This window comes from Botryllus schlosseri, chromosome 6 (assembly GCF_051294905.1).
Source record: "Botryllus schlosseri isolate E-star chromosome 6, Bs_hap1, whole genome shotgun sequence".
NCBI classification, from domain to species: Eukaryota; Metazoa; Chordata; class Ascidiacea; order Stolidobranchia; family Styelidae; genus Botryllus; species Botryllus schlosseri.
The window spans coordinates 18,345,802-18,366,278 of record NC_137241.1 but is presented as its reverse complement, the minus strand read 5'-3'; the positions used below and the strand labels follow the sequence as shown (position 1 = coordinate 18,366,278).

General features: G+C 41.2%; 1 protein-coding gene across 1 annotated transcript; it reads right to left on the bottom strand.

The window, feature by feature from the left end:
* On the bottom strand, positions 1 to 6,167 carry LOC145441328 (uncharacterized). The gene is made up of 4 exons (XM_080319161.1): positions 6,007 to 6,167; positions 5,816 to 5,932; positions 1,028 to 1,156; positions 1 to 94 (listed from the first exon to the last, which is right to left on the bottom strand). The coding sequence occupies exons 1-4, from the start codon at positions 6,083 to 6,085 to the stop codon at positions 87 to 89; spliced, it is 333 nt and encodes a 110-aa protein (XP_080175287.1). The 5' UTR covers positions 6,086 to 6,167; the 3' UTR covers positions 1 to 86.
* Positions 6,168 to 20,477: the final 14,310 nt, after the last annotated feature.

The following is a 20,477-nucleotide window of genomic DNA, read 5'->3' as shown; positions in this document are numbered from 1 at the left end:
TCAGTCGCGATATATTTATTGACAGCAAGAGAAATATCAACGGCGGTCAGCAGCTGCTGAGCAGTGAGCATCAATGTGCTGGGTTATCAATGCTCTGAAAAAAGGACAAATTATGAGAAAATGCGGTATGTAGGTTATTTCATTAGCATGACAAGAACTATAGATTATCCGCTTTCACTTATATTGCCTAACAGCTAGGCCTTCCAATCGCCTTCAAGAATCTGTGACCTGAGAAAAATCGAGCATACAATCATGCTACGGCGCCTTGTTACAAACACATTGATTTAATGACATCCAAATGGTCGCGGAAATTAAACGCATTTGCCACCAGTGGTTCTTATCTGATATAGGACACGGGATAAAGTGTTGGGCTTTGATAGGATGGGAATCCGTCGTAAACCTTCAGCCAAACTATTATGCTGATCGCTGTTACATTCTGGCAACCCCTACATGGCAAAGAACGAATGAGAAAAAAGAAGAAGTTGGTGAAAAGTTTAGTGATGTTTGCCCTATTCTAGTGAATCTAGTCAATATAAATTCACATTGCCAAATCTATTGTACTTTTCGGCTGACATGCAATACTTAGCGTGTTCTTTCACTGTGCGTTATACTGGTAAATGAACACTGACCACTAAACAGCCTCGCGACAGGACACGGTTAACAATAGCATGAAGAAATTTGATTATAAGGTAAGAGGACACCAAAGCGACAGAAATAGAATATTTCTGGGGTCATATGTCTAGGGGCTAGCCGTTTGAAAGTCCGTCAAGTGGTTACTATTACGCCGGAGCCGGAGCAGAAATTGAGAACAACTGTTAGTCGCATATATGCGCATGCGCAGCATATCGCATGGTCATTAATATCGAACTGCGCAATGGGCTGTGAACTCTTTTATCCTTCCCTTCGTCGTTTGTTGGTTTCATTAATACGCTTATCGTGTCTAAAATCCCTACCGATATGCTTTTTGTCATGACGAGTTCGCTCAAGTTTGGATGGAAGAGATAGAACAAATTCTCAGATTGTTCACCTGTACCGCAGTTCATACTGTGGATGCAGCCATCGCAGTTCCTCATCAGTTCACTAATAGCATCCGTAAATCTTACTCCAGTACCACCAATTCTTCTGAAACAATGCGTGATATCTGGAGCAGATGCGTCTGAAAATATAAATTACAAGCGTTGGTTGTTGCTTGCCGCGCTGCAATTCATTATAATCCGCAAGCTGTGCTTTTCATGCGTATGGCCAATTGACCATAAGCGCCGAACAGGCGAACTGTACAGAGCATAACACGTCGTTCGAATGTGACGTACAGCGGATTACAAAAGACTGCGAAAATCGTACTGTTGAAACGTTCATTTCTTTAATTGAAACAATGGTCATTTGTAAAAGGGCTAACATACTGTACGATGACTTGACTTGACTTGACTTGGCGTTCAAAAATGCGGATTGACTCCTGACTCGAAGCGAAATATTCGAGTCAATTTCAAGGCATTTAGTAGCCAGAAGGGCAAGTTTTTGCTGCAGTCAAACCCGTGAAAAGTTGCACTTATATTTTTCACAAAAGTTGCACTAAAATGTTGCATTTATGGACAAGTTCCTTGAAATTATTAGGGTATACTCGAATAGTTCCGTATCAGAGGCACTGTAGCAAAACTCAATGTTGGCGGCTTCAACAAAATCAATAGTCTGAAAAATTGACCAAGCAAAAATATAATTTTCGGTGCATGGTCTAACCTGAATGTATGTCAAATCTGAAAGGACCGTAAATTTCAAAGACAGTGACATAATCAAGCGATCTATTTACATATTCTGGCTAATATTTCCAGTAAAAAGTTACTTTCATAAAAAAAAACGAAACAAGTTGCAAAATGTTGCGTGAAAAATCGAAAAAAAGTTGCAAAAAGTTGCATGAAAAATTGCAAAAACAAGCATTATAAGATTCCTCCAAACAGCTTAAAACACCATATTACATAACTTCTGAGTATTTAGGAAGGTGCCGGAAGTTGGAAATAAAGTTGCAAAAACTTGCCCTAGTAATCGGTATCGAGTAAATCGCTGTATCCGTACGAACATGTTCTCGACACGCTGATATGATCTGTGTAAGCATTGAGCAACTATTCAGTCAACGAATGTGCAGCCTGGTTTTACTCAGCCTCCGTCGGTAGGTAAATTGACTGCAATCGATGTGATTAGAACTTACCGAATACTGTGCAAGTGTGCATGCACACTTTCTGTACCACCACCACCACTATCATTGCCGTCTGCTGTTATGTATTTTGGTTGCATGAAAATAAAGACTCTCTCTCTCTCTCTCTCTCTCTTACGTCGTCGTAGACTCGTATAGTATATTCGGTCCATTCTATAGCATGTAGTGTTTTCTGCTCAGTGCTAATCTTAACGATTCTCTTGCACAATCTAAGTCGGGCTGATATAGTTTATACAATTATATTTCTCGTCAACAATTGGCACTGGCTTAAATTTTATCATATGGATCTGTATAGGTGGGTCGTATATTCCATCATATCAATTTGTTTAAACTTTCTGAGGTTTCATACTCTATCATCTATTTGGTGGAGAGTTACCGGCATGGCCAATAACTGTTCTATGTAGGCTATATGTGAGCCATACAACGCACTGTTGAAGGTGTAATTAACTCGATATTCGTTAATCGATTCAAATTAATGACAGATCAATCTGTACTTCAATCCGATTGCAAAATGCAAGGCTTGAATCATGCTTCGAACTTTGAAAATTTGACATGACTCTGTGACTTGACTCGAGTCACATCTAGAAATCAAGTGACTTCAATTTACTCGAGTCACCTTCAAAAATCGAGTGATTTGATTTGACTCAAGTCAAATGTTCGTCGACTCGAATTGACTTGTGACTCGGAGTAATTGGCATTTCATAGGACGGAGTTTCAATTTCAAACCCCTACCTCGCGCAACACTGCACGTAGCATTCATAGCCACTGCACACGACGTGTCACCACACCATTCACAATTTGATTACTGCTTATCGGGCCTAATAGTCTTCGACCAATGGTGGGCGTGTCATCACAAATGATGAATAGGCCTATGCATGAGGTTAGTGTGTGTCTTGACCTCTAGCGAACTCATAGGTTTCCCGTGAACACCGGTTGAGAACCATTTCTTTCTATACTGTATTTGTAATTTTCCCGAGGGCAGAATCCTAGGCTCTGCACAGAGTAATCCATGGACCATGTGCCGGCAACCTTTGGTATGCAGCGTGTCAAAATGTAAAAAAAAAGTGAAATTATTACCAACGGCCGTGCCAAACATTTTCAATTTTGTCATACTTAGCGTTTCAAGCAAGGAATCCCACCAACCGCTTATCTGCAGCTGGCAACGGCCTCGGTTGCGGTTATTAGTTTCTACTGCACCATCGTCGCTGTACGTAATGTTTGCACCATTTATTTTTAGTCGCGCAATGATTCCGATCAGTGACTGGCCAATCAATATTGTTACGATGATATGTCCTAATGATGAATATTGTGCCCGCCTCTGTATCGGTGTATCATACAAGTTGGTTTGATGTCACATTAAGGTTAGTCTGGCACTAGAAATGTCTGCTAAGCTTCAAAGGTCGCGGTAAAGGTTGTCATTGCTTCAGATATATTGGAATCGCTTACACGTACCGGACTAAACAAAAATTATATCTACTTTCGTGAGATGAGCACGATTCCAAATTCGCATTTAGACACGGTCTCATTATTTTCCTCGGTGGGTCTCATTTGATACGTGCGGCTCAAGCTGTGAGGGCTGGACTATTTGGCGCTGGTCATCTCGGACAGTGGATATATCAATGTCGAACGTTTTGGCAAACATGCCGCGTTTATTTTTTTCAAGGTTTTATCACTGCCAATCATTTTGGCAGCGCACACACCGCACAGAGTCGCACGTTGCCCAAAACGTAACGCCGTGTCTTCTATAGAGTGAATATGTCTAGCGCCGAAATGCCGGTTAGTATAATAGTCGCGCTCCCGCAGGTCGCACAGTGCAGACTAATAAACTAAAGCATCCAAGCAGTTTTAGACGATGTTAAGTTGCCGTTCTTTCATAATTGCTAATACGGTTGGACTCATTTCTGTACATTAGGCATATTTGTGACGGGTTGCCACATTATAATCAAGATATCAGGTGTCAATAAATCGCGCGAAGCGCGGAAAAAAATTCAAGATGATTAAAATCTGCTCCAAAAGACTCAATTAGATGTTGATTTACAAAATCTGTTGAGCTTTGTACATTTTAAAAACTTCTGATTCACTTTGCTAAAATATGGTTATAATATGTCATTTACGTCAAATCATTTGGCGTGCCATGAAAAATCATCTAGCATGCCACAAATGACACGCGTGCCGGGGTTTGTCGACCCCTGCCATCAGGGCCGTAACAGCACTTCGTCAGCCCCCCCCCCAAAAAAAACGTTGGTCTTGGGCCCTCCATATGATGATAAACCGAACTTCTGGGGGGGGCGAAGCCCTCAGGTTATCGCTACTTATCATCTCCATTGGGGGTCGTTAGCTGAGTCGGCTTCTCTGGCCTGCGCGCGCGAAGCGCGAAAATTGTCTATAATTCATGATTGAATCGGTCAATATGATCGGGAATTGCATACATATAGCTATCAATTTTTATCCTCTCTCTGCTCACGTAATTTACAGGTAGAGCTGAGTAAGGTGTGTTTTAAAAGGTAGGACCCCTCAATAATAATTAAACAGGAACGGAACGAAACAGCACTTCGTCAGGACCCAAAAAAATTGGGTCTTGGGCTCCCATCGGGTGATAAACCTACCCCCAATCACGTTGCTCATCGCTTTTGCCAGGTGTTTAGTCGTACTGTTTAGTGAGCCAGAGCGAAGCGCGAAAATCTTCGATAATGAATGATAAAATCGGTCAATAAGATCGGGAATTGCATATATATTGTTATCAATTTCTTGTCCTCTCTGCTCACGTCATCAGATTTACCGGTAGAGCTGAGTGAGGTGTTATGGAAACTGTAGGGCTCGTAGGTATGACTCCGTAACATAATGTTATTTCGTGACCTCCTGTCTGCTATATCAAAAATATAGAATCGCTCAAACGTAGGCTACTAAACTAAAAGACGCACACGATTTCAAATTGGTATTTCTTCACTGGCATGTAATTTTTTCATGCGGGATGGTATTTGTCTTGTGAGGTTTGGATTGCCAAGACAAGAACATTCGGCGCCAGTCATTTAGGCGCCTAATTAAACCTATATGTATTTTGTATGTATAATGAAGTTTTCGGTCAGCACAATGATATATATATCATTGGTCAGCATAAGGGCAGTCCTTTTCGGCCAAGGTTTCCTCGCTGTCGATCGTTCTGGCACACTTCTTGGAGTCGCATGTTACATGGCCTAAAACTTTATATGTCTTGGTGCATCGTGGCCCGGTAATGGACAACGTCGATATGCCCATTTCTATAAATCTTGCGTATTTTGTCTTGGGGAAGAGTACCCCAAAATCAACTTGAAATCGCACGTGTCGCGAATTTTATTTTTTAAAGTTGCATAAATTTTCAAAAAATACTCTATAATTTATGCTAATTCACGAAATAATATTGGGCCCCCTTCGAGCTCGGCCTCCCCAATTGGGGGGTTTGAGGTGCGGCAGTTACGGCCCTGCCTGCCATAGACCCTGGTTCGGCGCGTGTAGGCAATTACCCATCATATTATATCATGGCTTCATTGTCATGGCGATGCAGCCCGAAAAGCACATCATTGGCACCACCAAGCGAGTAGCGAGTGAAATTCTGGCACAGAGGTAGCTTACCCGTCGGAGGTGTCGCTGTTACACATTTATAAAGTCCGTACAGGGTCTTGCAGGACGGATCCGCTTCACACTTCTTGTCTTCGCATTCAGTTAACTCTTTCATCATATGCCGGGCTTCTGTAACAGAATTCCAAGGAATAGCAGGTAGGATGAAATGAATTGTGACAAATATCTGGTAAATATTCTCTCACGTTCCATGAAATCCAGCCAGCTGTTGGCGTGCACGGTTGCAACGACGGCAAAGACGAGCATAATCTTCACTGTATTCATGTTCGCAATAATGTAGCGATATCAGCAGCCTTCAACTCAATAACATTAGTGATGCAAGTGAACTCGTGTCTAGTATGCACCTCTTTTTATACAGATGACTAATTGTTTGCACTTAACAAGCTCGTTCTAATAACAATTTAGGTCATAAGGCCTATTAGAAGTGACTCGCGCTTGACAATTGTGTATGACCTACTGCTAAGACCTCTCTAATGTTTTACAGGGTACCATATTATGGGAATGGTACTTGGAAGTAAATTAACTTTTAGGTCGTTCGTATTTGCATTTCATTAGAACTGCAAGCAAAATCCAGTACGAGTCGCACAATATCGTCAGTAACCTTATTTGCAATTCGTAATGTAGGTTGCTGTGGTACAGTGGTCCGTATGTTTTTTTATGGCCGCGGCCAAATCATTAATTACAAAATGTTTCCACCTCGGCTCACCTTTGGTTAACTTTTTACCAATATGGAAATCCATCGCATAGCATTTAGCAAGATAACCACAGCGCTGATTAGGCTAATTTACATATTGTCGACATCCACAAAAAAGGAGTCACATGTCAACCTTTCTATATTGTTGCTTCACTTTCATTTCCTATTTCACATATTCTATATGACCTAGGGTTGTTCAAAATTTGGAAAATGTTTGGAATACTGCGTATCCATGGCTTATTCTGTATATTATTATTAAAAAACAATGATGGGCCTGAAAGAAGCTCGCAGGAAAGCCGGTAAGATTTGTCTAAATGCGTTTGAAAGTAGCCGTTGGCGAGTGGGCGGGGAATCGATGAAGTGGGCCGGCAAACAGAAGCCATATTATGACCGAAGAGTTCACAGAATATATTTCCGTGTTAGAAGCATTATGCATAAGCCTCTGAAAGGATGCGCACGCAACATTGCGGAATAGTGTACAGTTGTGCATATTGGGCAGTGATGCAATAAAGTTAACTTGAACAGGTTGAAAATCACTGGTCCACTATATTATAGAAGACTAAAAAGTAAAGAAAGCAAACAATCAATGCCAATTTCTCGGAATGTAAGTTTGTCATGAACTGCCGAAAGGCGATGAATTCGTGGTTATTTCGAAAATGCTACGCTAATCACTCAGTAACTTCCCACGGCCCACTCACTGTCTGGTCGCATCGTCCCTGATCTATTGCGTACCAATGTCTGAATCAGTGACGTGCGGTGAGGTTCATGGCTGGTGAGGCACGGACCTCCCCCCAACACACACACGCACACACGCACGTAAAGTAGCCTACCTGATAAAGAGATCCAAAATGTGAATAACAACAGCAGCGGGTATAGAGAGCATTTTCTTTGCACACTGATAGCCGTTGCAATTCCACATTATACAATACATGTAGAACTGGTCGCTATTGTGCTACTATCTCTTCAAGTTCCGGTATAAACTATTCGAAGCATAAAGCAACGACAATGCAGCCTATGCAACTAGCTATCACATACCACAATTTAACGGAAAATAAATAACAGCTACATAAGTAAGGGAATGTATTTGCTCCGCATTACGTATTGGCCATCGCTACTATATAATTCCTACAAGACAGTCAAGAGTCAAGACTGTTGTATTCCGAAATCGATAGCGCGTTTCACTGTGGTGCGATTGTCCAATTGTTAGCGAATAGTGCATGAGGCAAATTCGTTTGTGCCTCACCTGGCTATTGTTTCTCTGCGATGGCATTGTTTGTAATAAAGCCCAATGTCACCTTCCTTGGCGATTTTGAGGGGGTTATGGTGGTCTGACACTGTTAATATTTGGATTATTTTCGGAATCAGTGTGACGATAGCATCTGATTGATACCAGTTGTTATGAATTCCGAGCTATTTATGATGAATTGCATTGTCGCAGGTGAGGCGCGACCCGCCCGTGCCTCACCTGTGCCGCAACTCTCCTTTCGCGCTGTATTTTTGAATAATAATGATGAAAATTGATGATGTTGCGTGAAAAAATGTTCAAATTTAGTTATTTATGAACATCGATGTAAAATATCAATAATCATCTACTCATGGAGGTTTTTCACAATTTTCACTTATTCGCCTTGACGAGAGATGAGGCACTGCCTCACCTGCCTCATTGGACCGCACGTCACTGGTCTGAATGATGTCGGCCCTCGCAACGATCATGGGGCTGTATTGGAGGCGATAGGCAGTTTGATGAAGTAGTAAATAAGAGGTCAGGGATCAAAGGTTCTGGTTCGTGTGAACGCAAACCTTTTTGAAAGGTTCTGTGTGAACGCGAACGTGAAGGTATGCAATCACATCACGTCATATTCAGTGACGTGCGGTCAGGGAGGCAAGTGAGGCACTGCCTCACCTGTTGCCTGGATGAGTAAAGAAAATTGTGAAAACTTTCAATGATTAATTATTGATATTTATCGTCGATGTCCATGAATAACAAAATTTGAATATTTTTTCATCCAACATCGATAATTTTCATATTTAGTGTTCAAATTTATAGCGCAAAAGTAGAGATAAGGCACAAGTGAGGCACGGACGGGTCGTGCCTAACCTGCTACAACGCAACTTATCATAAACATCTCAGAATTCATGAAAACTGGTATCCATTAAATGCTATTGTCGCACCGATTCCAAAATTCAGAATATTAACTATCTTAGAGCACTGGAACCCCCTCAAAATCGCCTATGAATGTGAAGTTCGGCTTTATTAAGTACTATGGCAGCGCAGAGAAACAATAGCCAAGTGAGGCAGAATCGAATCTGCCTCACTAACTATACGCAAACAATCGGACAATCGCAGCACAGTGAAACGCGCAATCGATTTCGGAAACTGACGGTGTGGTATGAATTTTATAGTAGCGATGGCCAAAACGTAATGCGGAGCAAATACATTCCGTTACTGATGTAGCCGTTATGTATTTTCCATTCATACCAACGTATAATTGTGATATGTGATAGCTACTTACATAGCCTGCGTTGTGGTTGTTTGTGGCCTTATTGGTGTTTCGACTACAATAGTCATTTACACCAGGTCGATATTCAATGTTTAATTCCATATCTGCCAACTCGTAGAACTGCTCAGTGCTCACTTCTAGGTTTTTGTAAGACACCGCTTACATAGAACAGGAGTAGCTTAAATAGCATGCGCGTGAAGATAGATAGCTAAAATGAGATAACAGGACGCCAACTCAATCAGCTAACCTTGCAGGTTTTACGATTGTGAATCAAGGAATCGGCATCCCTAATTAAAACCATGAATCTAACCCTGATTTTCCACAGTCTGAATGGTGAATGATCAACCAAGTTTGATGTTAGTGAGTGACATATTTAGTTTTGCTGATACCATAGTGTCCTATATCATGTGGACGTGGACACAGCGAGATTGAACGGCTCACTGCATTTGGGTTACGTCATACTTTCCACTTGACCAAAGGCAACTTTACGGCAATTTTTGACCGGCTTGCCGAGCGCTAAATGCGATATAACGGGTATCAATGGAAAGCTGCTGCTGTACTGATTACGAAAATATAAATTTAAATTCTCCTCATCGTCCTGAAACCCCCTAAAATCAACCTCAAATTCTACATTGTGATCGAATTTGGCATTGTGATGCAACAATGCTGTCTAGTCCTTTCTTGTTAGCTTCACTCTCAATTTGCCAGACAGAATTGCTCCGTCACGATGCAAAATCGAGCACCCACAATAATTTGATTTTTAGTACGCATTTTATCAATATTTTTACAGGGTTTCTTGCGGCTTTCGCCGGCCGCACAAAACGGTATTGCGGGCCGTAGTTTGCCCAATGCCCACCCCTGGTTAACACGTGACCAGTGTCCATCTATAATGTTTAGGTGTTGTCGTAGTTGTGAATGGCAATGACGTAATGAAGAATCCGAACGCCTGATATTAATTATATTCGGTTTAAGTACAGAGCAGTGGTGGCTTTTGGGGTGGGCGAGGTGGGCGGTCGCCCCCCCCCCTGGTCGAAGGGCCCCCCACTTTGGTCAATCATCAAATTTCTGCATTTATTAGAAAAGTCCCATATTGCGAAAATCATCATGTCTCTGCATGCGGTAGAGGTACTTAGTTTTGATGTAGTCTTGTATCCTTGCAACCATACATTAATAGATATGACCTAATCCAGCGCCTGGCTCAAACCTTGACGTGGTGTGCCGGCTCATTACTAATGTCATCCGCAGGACCGTAACAGCACTTCGCCAGCCCCCCCCCCAAAAAAAACGTTGGTCTTGGGCCCCCCATAGGGTGATAAACCGAACTTATGGGGGGCTTCGCCCCCCAGACCCCCCTTGGCTGTATGCTGTTTACCGCTACTCATCATCTGTGTTTAGAGTCCGTTTAGTAGCTTAGCTTTTCTCGGCTAGACGCGCGAAGCGCGAAAAAAATCAAAATTCATGATTGAATCGGCCAATATGATCGGGAAATTGTTATCAATTTTTATCCTCTCTCTGTCCACGTAATCAGATTTACCGGTAGAGCTCAGTGAGGTGTGTTTGAAATGGTAGGACCCCTCAATAACAATTAAACATCTTCGGGCGTATACCCGTTCGCAGGAACGAAACAGCACTTGGCCAGCTCCCCCCCAATAAAGCTTGGGTCTTGGGCTCCCATAGGGTGATAAACCCAACCCCCCCATCACGTTGTTCGATTTTGTCACGAAATAAGGGTCACAGTTTAGTGAGCCAGCGCGAAGCGCGAAAAATTTCGATAATTCATGATAAAATCGGTCAATAATATTGGGAATTGCATAGCCTATATATATTGCTATCAATTTCTTGTCCTCGCTGTTCACGTTATCAGATTTACAAGTAGAGCTGAATTAGGGCGGGCGGGGCCGTTGGTATGACTTCGTTTCATGATGTCATTTCGTGATCTCCTGTCTGTTATATCAAAAAATACAGAATCGCCCAAATGTACTAAACTAACGACGCACACGATTTCAAATTGGTATTTCTTCACTGGTATATAATTTTTCCCTGCGGAATCGTATTTGTCTTGTGAGGTTCAGATTGCCAAGACATGAGCATTCGGCGCCAGTCATTTAGGCGCCTATGGACAATCAAACCTATATGTATTTTGCATATATAACGAAGTTTTCGGTCAGCGTAAGAGGGCAGTCCTTTTTGGCCCAGGTTTTCTCACTGCCGATCGTTCTGGCACACTTCTTGGAGTCGCATGTTACATGTCCTAAAACCTTAAATGTCTCTGCGTGATTATGATCACGTTACTGCTTGTAATTCGGCTATTGTCAGCATCTCTTATCCCATCCAGAATGTGCTGATCATTACAATGGCAGTCAATTTTTTATAGTTGCTCGTGGCCGTTCTCTTTTTCATTTGAAGGTCCTGGAATCTACGATCATAAAGATGCGAAAGCCGATTCTCTGTCGCCAGAAGGAACGCCTCTACACTCTTGAAATATTTCATAAATGTTGTGTGTTGTTGTTCTCGGTTATTTATAACCGAATTTCTACTCGTTAACGTTTGTTTTATATCGTTACTACCGTATCTTGCCCGTCTACTAGTTGTTTGTTTTTGTTATTATTACGTCATACAGACAAAATAGTTCTTACATTTCGAATTGGATTCACCCTATCACTGACGTTCGCTACTGATGAAAGTCAGTCGAAAAGCTTTCAGCGAATAAATTAACTATATAAAGTTATTGTTTCGCGTTATTCTGAAGTTCTGTACCTCAAGTGGCTTGTTAAAATAACTTTAAGTTTGAAGCAAAACCAGACCAGACCAAAACATTATTTAATGAATTTATTAACGTAATGTAGCCTACTTCAATAGCTGTTGAAGTCAATGAGGCATCTGTAGTTAAGAATTGCGGCAGACTGTAACCATATTATCCCGTGAGACCGAAAACTGTCTCTGGGCCGCTCAAAATACCTTAGAGGACCGTATGTTGCGCGCCTCTGGTAAAATGCAATGTATACGAACGAAGGTTTGGATTTTTTTTTTCAAATTTAGCGTAAATGCCGGTAATGCAAGCCCTCCGAAATAATGAAAGTGATGGTGAAATTCTTGCGCTGGCCAAATTCATTAGTGTGACACCTTTCCGTGTTGGCGAACATACGCGTAAGATCCACTCTGGCACGCAATCCAATATCCATACACACACGCACGCTTAAGGAATAACCTACGGTCACTGATATAAGACGTAGTAAGTGTGGTGTTATGATATGCTTGATTGAGTCCGGCGATGGGTTCCTGTATTGTTTTGATAGCAGTCATGGCATGTGGTCTGCTGGAGGAATACAATTCGGGTTCGGCTTGTAAAGGTGTCTGTCTAAGTAGCAGAGGTGGTCAGTAACGAAGTACTTCTACTTTTTCGAAGTACTCAAGTAGTTTTCCTCTACTTCTGATATTTACTCAAGTAGATATTTCTTTCGCTACTTCTACTTCGTAATATTTTGTACACTACTTACTTATTTTTCGCTATTTTCAGTTAATAAAGTAGAAGTAGTTTAATCCCCCAATAAGAAAGATAGCCGAAGGAATTTCCGAGCTGTTTTCATGTAGCACCAACATTTAATTTTCATAAAAGTCATGTAATACCCAGAAATTTCGTTGCGCTTCGCGCACAGTAGATATGGAGTGGCAAATCTGATTTAACGAGAGTATCGCTAAATATAATTTAGATACCGGATTGCGTGGTTCCGTTCACATAGGGTTACCATATTTTCGCGAAGCAAATTCCGGACATTCTTTAGCGCCCACTAGCGGATTTCAAAATGAGGTGTAACACATTGACCGTCAATATGACGTCACACTAGCAAAGCATTGCCCATCGACTGTATACACTATACACTATATACAGGTATGGAGTGGAACATAGGTCATGAATTGGGCCATCTGTAATGTGAGCTCTGGTGATTGCTACTTGCTGGGGTCTGCAACAGATTCCTCATTTTTTCTCCTCCCTTCCGCTCAAAAAAGCACTGATCTTGGGCCCACCATAGGGTAGTCGATGTAACTTGTTGGGCACTTACTATATGCATTTGACTGAAAAATTTTATGTATGAATTCTGTCAATAATATAGATTCTTCCATATATTAGGCCACTATAAAATGCACCAATAGGTTGCACATCCGATGATTTCCAACCTTTTATGGTCGTGACCTCATTTCCCACTTAAAAATGTTCCGTGTCAAAGCTCAAAACTTGATTAGCTGATTACTAAAAAAATCCAGCTTGCCCAAACTTACTCACGGCCTAGGAAGCTGATTACGTCCAACATCATCGCGATCCCCAGATAAAGGCAAACGACCCCAAGATTTGGAACCGCTGACTGAAGCATCCGATCGGCCTTAACCATTAACCAACTCTAGGAATATACCGTTATAGCTATAGCTTATAATTTTGATTGCATTTTGGCGAGGATGGTGTCTGATGCCCATACTAATATCAATATAGCTTTCAATACAACATCCATTGTAGCAGTATATTTATTAAACTCGAAGACTTTTCGGGTGCCTCTTTTCAAGAGTTATCGGCGCACTGAAGGGATTTAAACAGATTTAAAAGCAAAACCAAAAAGGCACAGTATGACGCAACAATCAAAATCACAGACCATGAAATTCGCATTGTATCAATGGCAACAATAACAAACTACGAAGTATACGGACATACGGTACTATAGTAGCAGCACAATTTGTAAATAAACAATTACACACACGGAACAACACGCACTAATGATAAATTTGTAGGTTATAGAGGAAATCTTTCTGTCTGCATAAAATAGGTTTGCTCAACTGAATAATAGTAGACTCCAACACTTTTAAATGAAACACAGACCTACCACGCGCAATGACAGTGAATATATTGTCATCATAGTGCTGTGCACAGGCAAAGTTTTCGCTCAGATGCTGACCGATTGACGAAGCATATGCTTGGTAATCATCATAGCAGTCTGTTTTTTCAGCCAATTTGCACTGACGTGCGAGCTCCGTGCGATCATTTGCGCATGTTTTTGACCGAATCAATTTTGGGATATGCTGCTTAATACGCTCAAACATTCTTTGAGATGTACGTCCTAGATACCTACTAACACAGTGGCACTTGTATTGGTAAACAACATTACTTGCATCAAAGGCAGGAAGTACATCTTTTCGAGAGTTGGGTAACAAGGGTTTCGTCGTGTACACTACATGCGTGTTAACGCTGTAATAGCAACGGTGAACAGCCGATTTAATAAGCTTTTCAAATCGGCTAGACACATTACCTAGCCAAGGTAGGTGTAAAAATGCCGGGCATTTTTCTGGGCTATATTTTGGAGCTGTATCCGATTTTTTCAATACCCTAGAGATGGAGCATTTTAATATGTGGTCCGGATAGCCATTTTTGGAGAGAATCAAGTGGATATCATCCAATTCGCGTGACAGTTTTTCCGGTGAGCAGAGGCGCAAGGCGCGATTAACTAGAGATGAAATGAGTTTTAATTTACGCCGCTTCGGGCAGAATGAATCCCAACGAATATAATGACCAGTGAAAGTAGGTTTTCTGTACACCGACGTTAAAAACGTTTGTCCTGATCTCTCTACTAAGACGTCTGCCTTTGATGCAAGTAATGTTGTTTACCAATACAAGTGCCACTGTGATAGTAGGTATGTAGGACGTACATCTCAAAGATTGTTTGAGCGTATTAAGCAGCATATCCCAAACTTGATTCGGTCAAAAACATGCGCAAATGATCGCACGGAGCTCGCACGTCAGTGCAAATTGGCTGGAAAAACAGACTGCTATGATGATTACCAAGCATATGCTTCGTCAATCGGTCAGCATCTGAGCGAAAACCTTGCCTGTGCACAGCACTATGATGACAATATGTTCACTGTCATTGCGCGTGGTAGGTCTGTGTTTCATTTAAAAGTGTTGGAGTCTACTATTATTCAGTTGAGCAAACCTATTTTATGCAGACAGAAAGATTTCCTCTATATCCTACAAATTTCTCATTAGTGCGTGTTGTTCCGTGTGTGTAATTGTTTATTTACAAATTGTGCTGCTACTATAGTACCGTATGTCCGTATACTTCGTAGTTTGTTTTTGTTGCCATTGATACAATGCGAATTTCATGGTCTGTGATTTTGATTGTTGCGTCATACTGTGCCTTTTTGGTTTTGCTTTTAAATCGGTTTAAATCCCTTCAGTGTGCCGATAACTCTTGAAAAGAGGCACCCGAAAAGTCTTCGCGTTTAATAAATATACTGCTACAATGGATGTTGTATTGAAAGCTATATTCAAGCTCTGTACCACGAACCAGCTATTTAACTAATATCAATATACGTTGCATTACCTCGCGCGCGAAGAACAATTTTGAATAGCATAAATCTGCTTGAAAATAATATTGTTTATGTTGATTTACGAAAAACTTTTAAGCCTGCTTCAAGCCGTCAAAATTCCGGACATTTAGGCATATTTTAGAAATTCCTGCCGGACGCAGATTTTTCAGTGAAATTCCGGACATGTCCGGGAAATTCCGGACGTATGGCAACCCTACGTTCACACCGCATTGTCGCCTATATCAAATATTTCATCACAGTAAGTATACCCCCCCCCCCCTATAACGTTTGAAACTGTCGTTTCGCAATCTAGCAATTACCTATTATACCTAGCAGCCCATGACGTATCCTAATCTGAAAAAGTGGTCTCTGACTTTTTTAACGTTAGACCTGTTTTAGCAGACCACCGTTGAAACTTTCGGGACAAAAGACATGAAATATATTTTCCACTTTTTAGAAGTAGTATTTGTATTTTTCTTTCAATTACGAGTAGGCCTACTATACGTTGAGTTCTAATTATAGTTTCAGTTCTTTTGTTTGGAGAACATACATGTTGAAGTATAAAAGCAAGTGTAGTAATGCCTTATATTTTCCGAAAATAAAGCTATACACTATATGACATTTTTACGATCTGCTAACGTATACTAATCGCGCAAAGTGCTAAAGCCGTATCCGACACAACTTCTCCGTATTGCTCTTCGACTGAACTAGGGGCCTTATAATATGTGGGAGGGTGCCATGCCATTATATTCTCTAAATTCGGGTGTTTGAGTAAGCAAATGATTAGTATCGCATTTCCATATCAATACTATCATTTACATCCCATGATGTGGACGACTGCTTATTCTGTCAAAAATTGACACCTCCTTGGATGCATCAATATGAATCAAGCAATCTCTACACCTTCGGCATAGCGCCATTTGCAGTTTTTGACAGTCCATGCGAACGAATTACGATCATTTTCACAACTACTTACTTACTTGAGTAGATTTAAAGTCAGTAAATTCTACTTCTACTTCAAGTAGTTTTAGGTTGCTAATGAAAAAAGTACTTCTACTCGTACTTGAGTCAGTGTTGGGATCAAGTCACTACCTTCGAGTCACGAGTCATTTCGAGTCATTGCACATTTTGACTCGAGTCAAGTCAAGTCAATTGATTTTCGAAGGTGACTCGAGTCAAGTCAAGTCACTCGATTTTTGGAGGTGACTCGAGTCAAGTCGAGTCAAGTCAAGTCAAGTCACGAGTCAAGTCACAATTCAAGTCAAGTTGCCTTCTCGAAGTATGAAGCATGATCACGTCATTGCATTTTGCTAGCTGTCTGAAATACAGATTGAGTAGTCGTTGATTTTGAACAGATGAACGAATATAAAGTTAAATATAAACGCCATAACGCGCTGTGTCGCTCACATATACGTAGAACTGCTAAACTAAGTAAGTAATTGCATAGCCTCAGTTCATAGTTACCAGTCAAAATAGAGAATGGAGAAAGGACTTCATAAGACGCAATACATTACCCATGTGCAAAGTGATATGATACAATTCGAGCCTCCGCCAATGGTTGAGGATAATATAAACTATATTCGAATTCAATTTCAATAAAACAAGAGGTTTGGTTTTGGTAAGAACAGAGAACAGAAATAGACATTTTGCTATTAAATTAATTTACTATGCTAGTTTACGATACCGTACGCTGTAAGCTTCGATCACTTCGCTTGTGGTCAATTTATTTGTGAGAGAACAATAGCGACTCAGTAAAACGCACGATCATTGAATGATTGGTCGCTCTCACGGGTTACACCAGCGTTTCGCGACCGATCCGAACATCTGCAAGATACAGTGATTTTTTATCGACACCGATTACTTGATGACTCGAAATTGACTCGTGAATTTTGCTCCGAGTCACGAGTCAATCCACATTTCTGATACGCCGAGTCAAGTCAAGTCAAGTCATTTTAGCAAAGTGACTCGAGTCAAGTCAAGTCATACGAAAATGGTGACTCGAGTCTGACTCGATTCAAGTCATGACTCGAGTCATCCCAACACTGACTTGAGTAGATTTTTCCGTCGCTACTTCTACTTCTACTTGAGTAGCTTTCTTGACTACTTTGACCACCTCTGCTTAGTCAGTCTTACTGCTAGAAGTTCGGTGATAATGCTATATGGTGGCAGCAGTGGGATTCGAACCCACGCCATCGAAATGACTGGTGCCTAAAGCAAGTAGTGGGGGGTTACGGCAGCAGACTGTGATCGCGGGCCACAGTATAATGTACAACCGCTCGGAAACTGTCCTACAGGCCACTCAAAATCACGTCGCGGGTCGGATCCGGCCCGGGGCTGCCTATTGCCCGTCCCTATGCTCTATAGCTTAAGTAATTTCAGTCATGAATATGAGCAATACGATCCGTTAAGGTGTCGCACTAATAAATTTCCCCAGCACAAGAATTTTACCATCACTTTGGGAGCGGCCCGCGACAATTGACAAAATTTGGCTATAGTTATATTCGTCGTCGTCCAAATATCATATGATCCACCGAAAAGATCATCGCTCTATCAAATATGCTGGACCTGACGTGAGGAACAGTATCCCGCAGGCCATCCGACAGTCGACGAGCATGTCCACATTCAAGTCGAAATACAAGCAATTTCTACTAAATACTAATCCGCCCTCAAGATTACCTGATCACGACCTGACCTGTCGATCTCGCCTCCCGTGACATGCCACCCAATTTTTGTCGATTACTTTTTATTACACTATCTTCTTTTACTTTTCTTTTAGTGTGGATGCCTTTACATCAGGGGTGTCAAACATAGGGCTCGCGAAGCGATTCTGAAAAATGGCTGTATTATGCAGCATATTGCTAACAACTGTTGAGATTATAATTTCACTAAATAATCCCGCAAGACAACAGATGTATAGTATGTTCATAGGCCACATTATTATATTGGACAGTGGTGTTGTGGTTTCACTGTAATACCAATCAGCTGCAAATCGCTGCCATTGACACCTAATTCCGAGACGGGAAAAGTGCACACTGAGCTCAGAGTTTTGTGGAGAAAAATGGAACTAAACGTAGATATGCACTGAAGTGAAAATCCAAGTTAGTATATGCAGGCAACATGGAGAACATAATTGTTACACAAAAATATATTTAAATGGCTGCGGGTGCACTTCCTTTCCGCCAATGACTTAACAGCACTCCACGGCTTCCAGAAAAAAAAAGAATTGCGATATAATAATAATGAATCAAATTTCAACGTCTGCGTTTACAATTAAATATCGTGTATTCCTCATAACCCATACCCAGTACTATTGCTCGATTATGACTGAAAGTCATCATAGCAATATGCCAACGTATATCGTCGTCAGAGTCACTGTTTTAGTAATTTATATAAATGTATTTAATCGAACAATTATCATCATTTTGCCAATTCCAATGATTGCGAATAAAAGTGTTAATAGAATAGACCCATAGGCTGTATAATTGAGTAGGCAAGTGGGCAACACACCACACGGGCATGGATCTTGAGGCAACATTTTGGAATATGTAGGCCTAACTGGTCCGGCCGACGAGCGATTTGAAGGTCTGAATCCGGCCCGCGACGCAACTTGAGTTTGTAACCCCTGCTTTACATCGCCTAGGCCAAGGTGGGTGTCTGATTCCGAACACTACTCCAAGTCGTTTCGAAACCTTCCTATCTTTTCATTGTATCGCATTTTTGTGGTGTATTGAACTGATAAAAATTGCTACTAAACCGAACTGAACGAATGGCCACTTTGTTGGTTGAATATCCAATACTTTGAACTACATACTGATGCATAAAACTTACGCCTTGTCGCGATGGTTATGCTCAGCTGCAACGTAGGCCATTTCACACTTGGGGTGCCGGGGTGAAAAACTGAGGTAAAATGGATTGCCGTCGACCATGGTTTTTAGTAGGTCATGCCATGCACCGACAACGACATATAGCAAAAAGACAGCCAAATTCCGAGTATAGCATCTGCAACGTTCAGTTGAATTTAACCTGGCGATTGGTAGGGTCGTTTTCCGATTTTTTTTGGGGGGGGGGGGGGGGAGGTGCGCGAGGATGCGGCTTATTTGTAATTAACCTCCCAAAGAGACCGTGAGCAGGTCAGACCTTTTATTAGTAATCAGGTAACCAACTAGGGCGTGAGTGGGTCAGGGTGAAAGCCTTTTTTTTGTGATCAGCTTACCAAATTTATATGCTGATCGCGTAACATTTTCAAATCGGAATTTGGGCTGCGATGCGACCATAAAAAGGGTAAAAAAAAACGTTGGGGAAGATGATGACTAGAAATAGTCACTACTGGCAATGAGGTCGTGATTAGGGTTGCATATAACACAAAAACCAATTTACAGCAATCATGTTTAAGACGTGACCCTTTTTCAAAACATGATTTTATTGTTTGTCAATAAAAAAAATTGCCATGACGTCACGAATCTTTAATTGTGCCGTCACAATTGATTGACGTAATTGTATGGTTCCTTACGATTATGATTGCAAATATAGGGTCAACATGACTCTTTTGACGAAAAAGGTTTAGGACTGTCATAAACGGGTCTATATATATCTTTGACCAGGACTACATCGCCATGCAGCATTTTTACGGTCGGCGGTCATCCCATCATGAGGGCATTCTTCCGTGCCAGCTAAATTTAACTACAGTTATATACATGCGATAACTGTTGAACTGACGATGATTTCGAGGGTTCCAACCATTCCATATCGTTTACGTCGACTATACCCAGTGCAAGTCGCCCCAAGGTTCATATTACATGTTTTCGTTTGAAAGTATTTACACAATTATAACATAATTTTACAATTTTTGTAAAAAAACGATGGCATTTGTTTAAAACTTTGTTTAATACATTTTTTAAAATGCTGTTTTATAACACCTCTTGTTTTAAATGCAACAATAGTTGTGATATTAAGGATGCGCCGAAAGTGATGAGCTGTTTAGTCACTACCATCAGCATCTGAACAGTGGTATGGCCTATGGCTATGTAAGTCCGGGTCGATGACCTTTGTATTCAGGGTACCGAAGTGCTAGGGTGCCGCGAACTACTTTCCCCTGGTGCCGCGAGGTCAA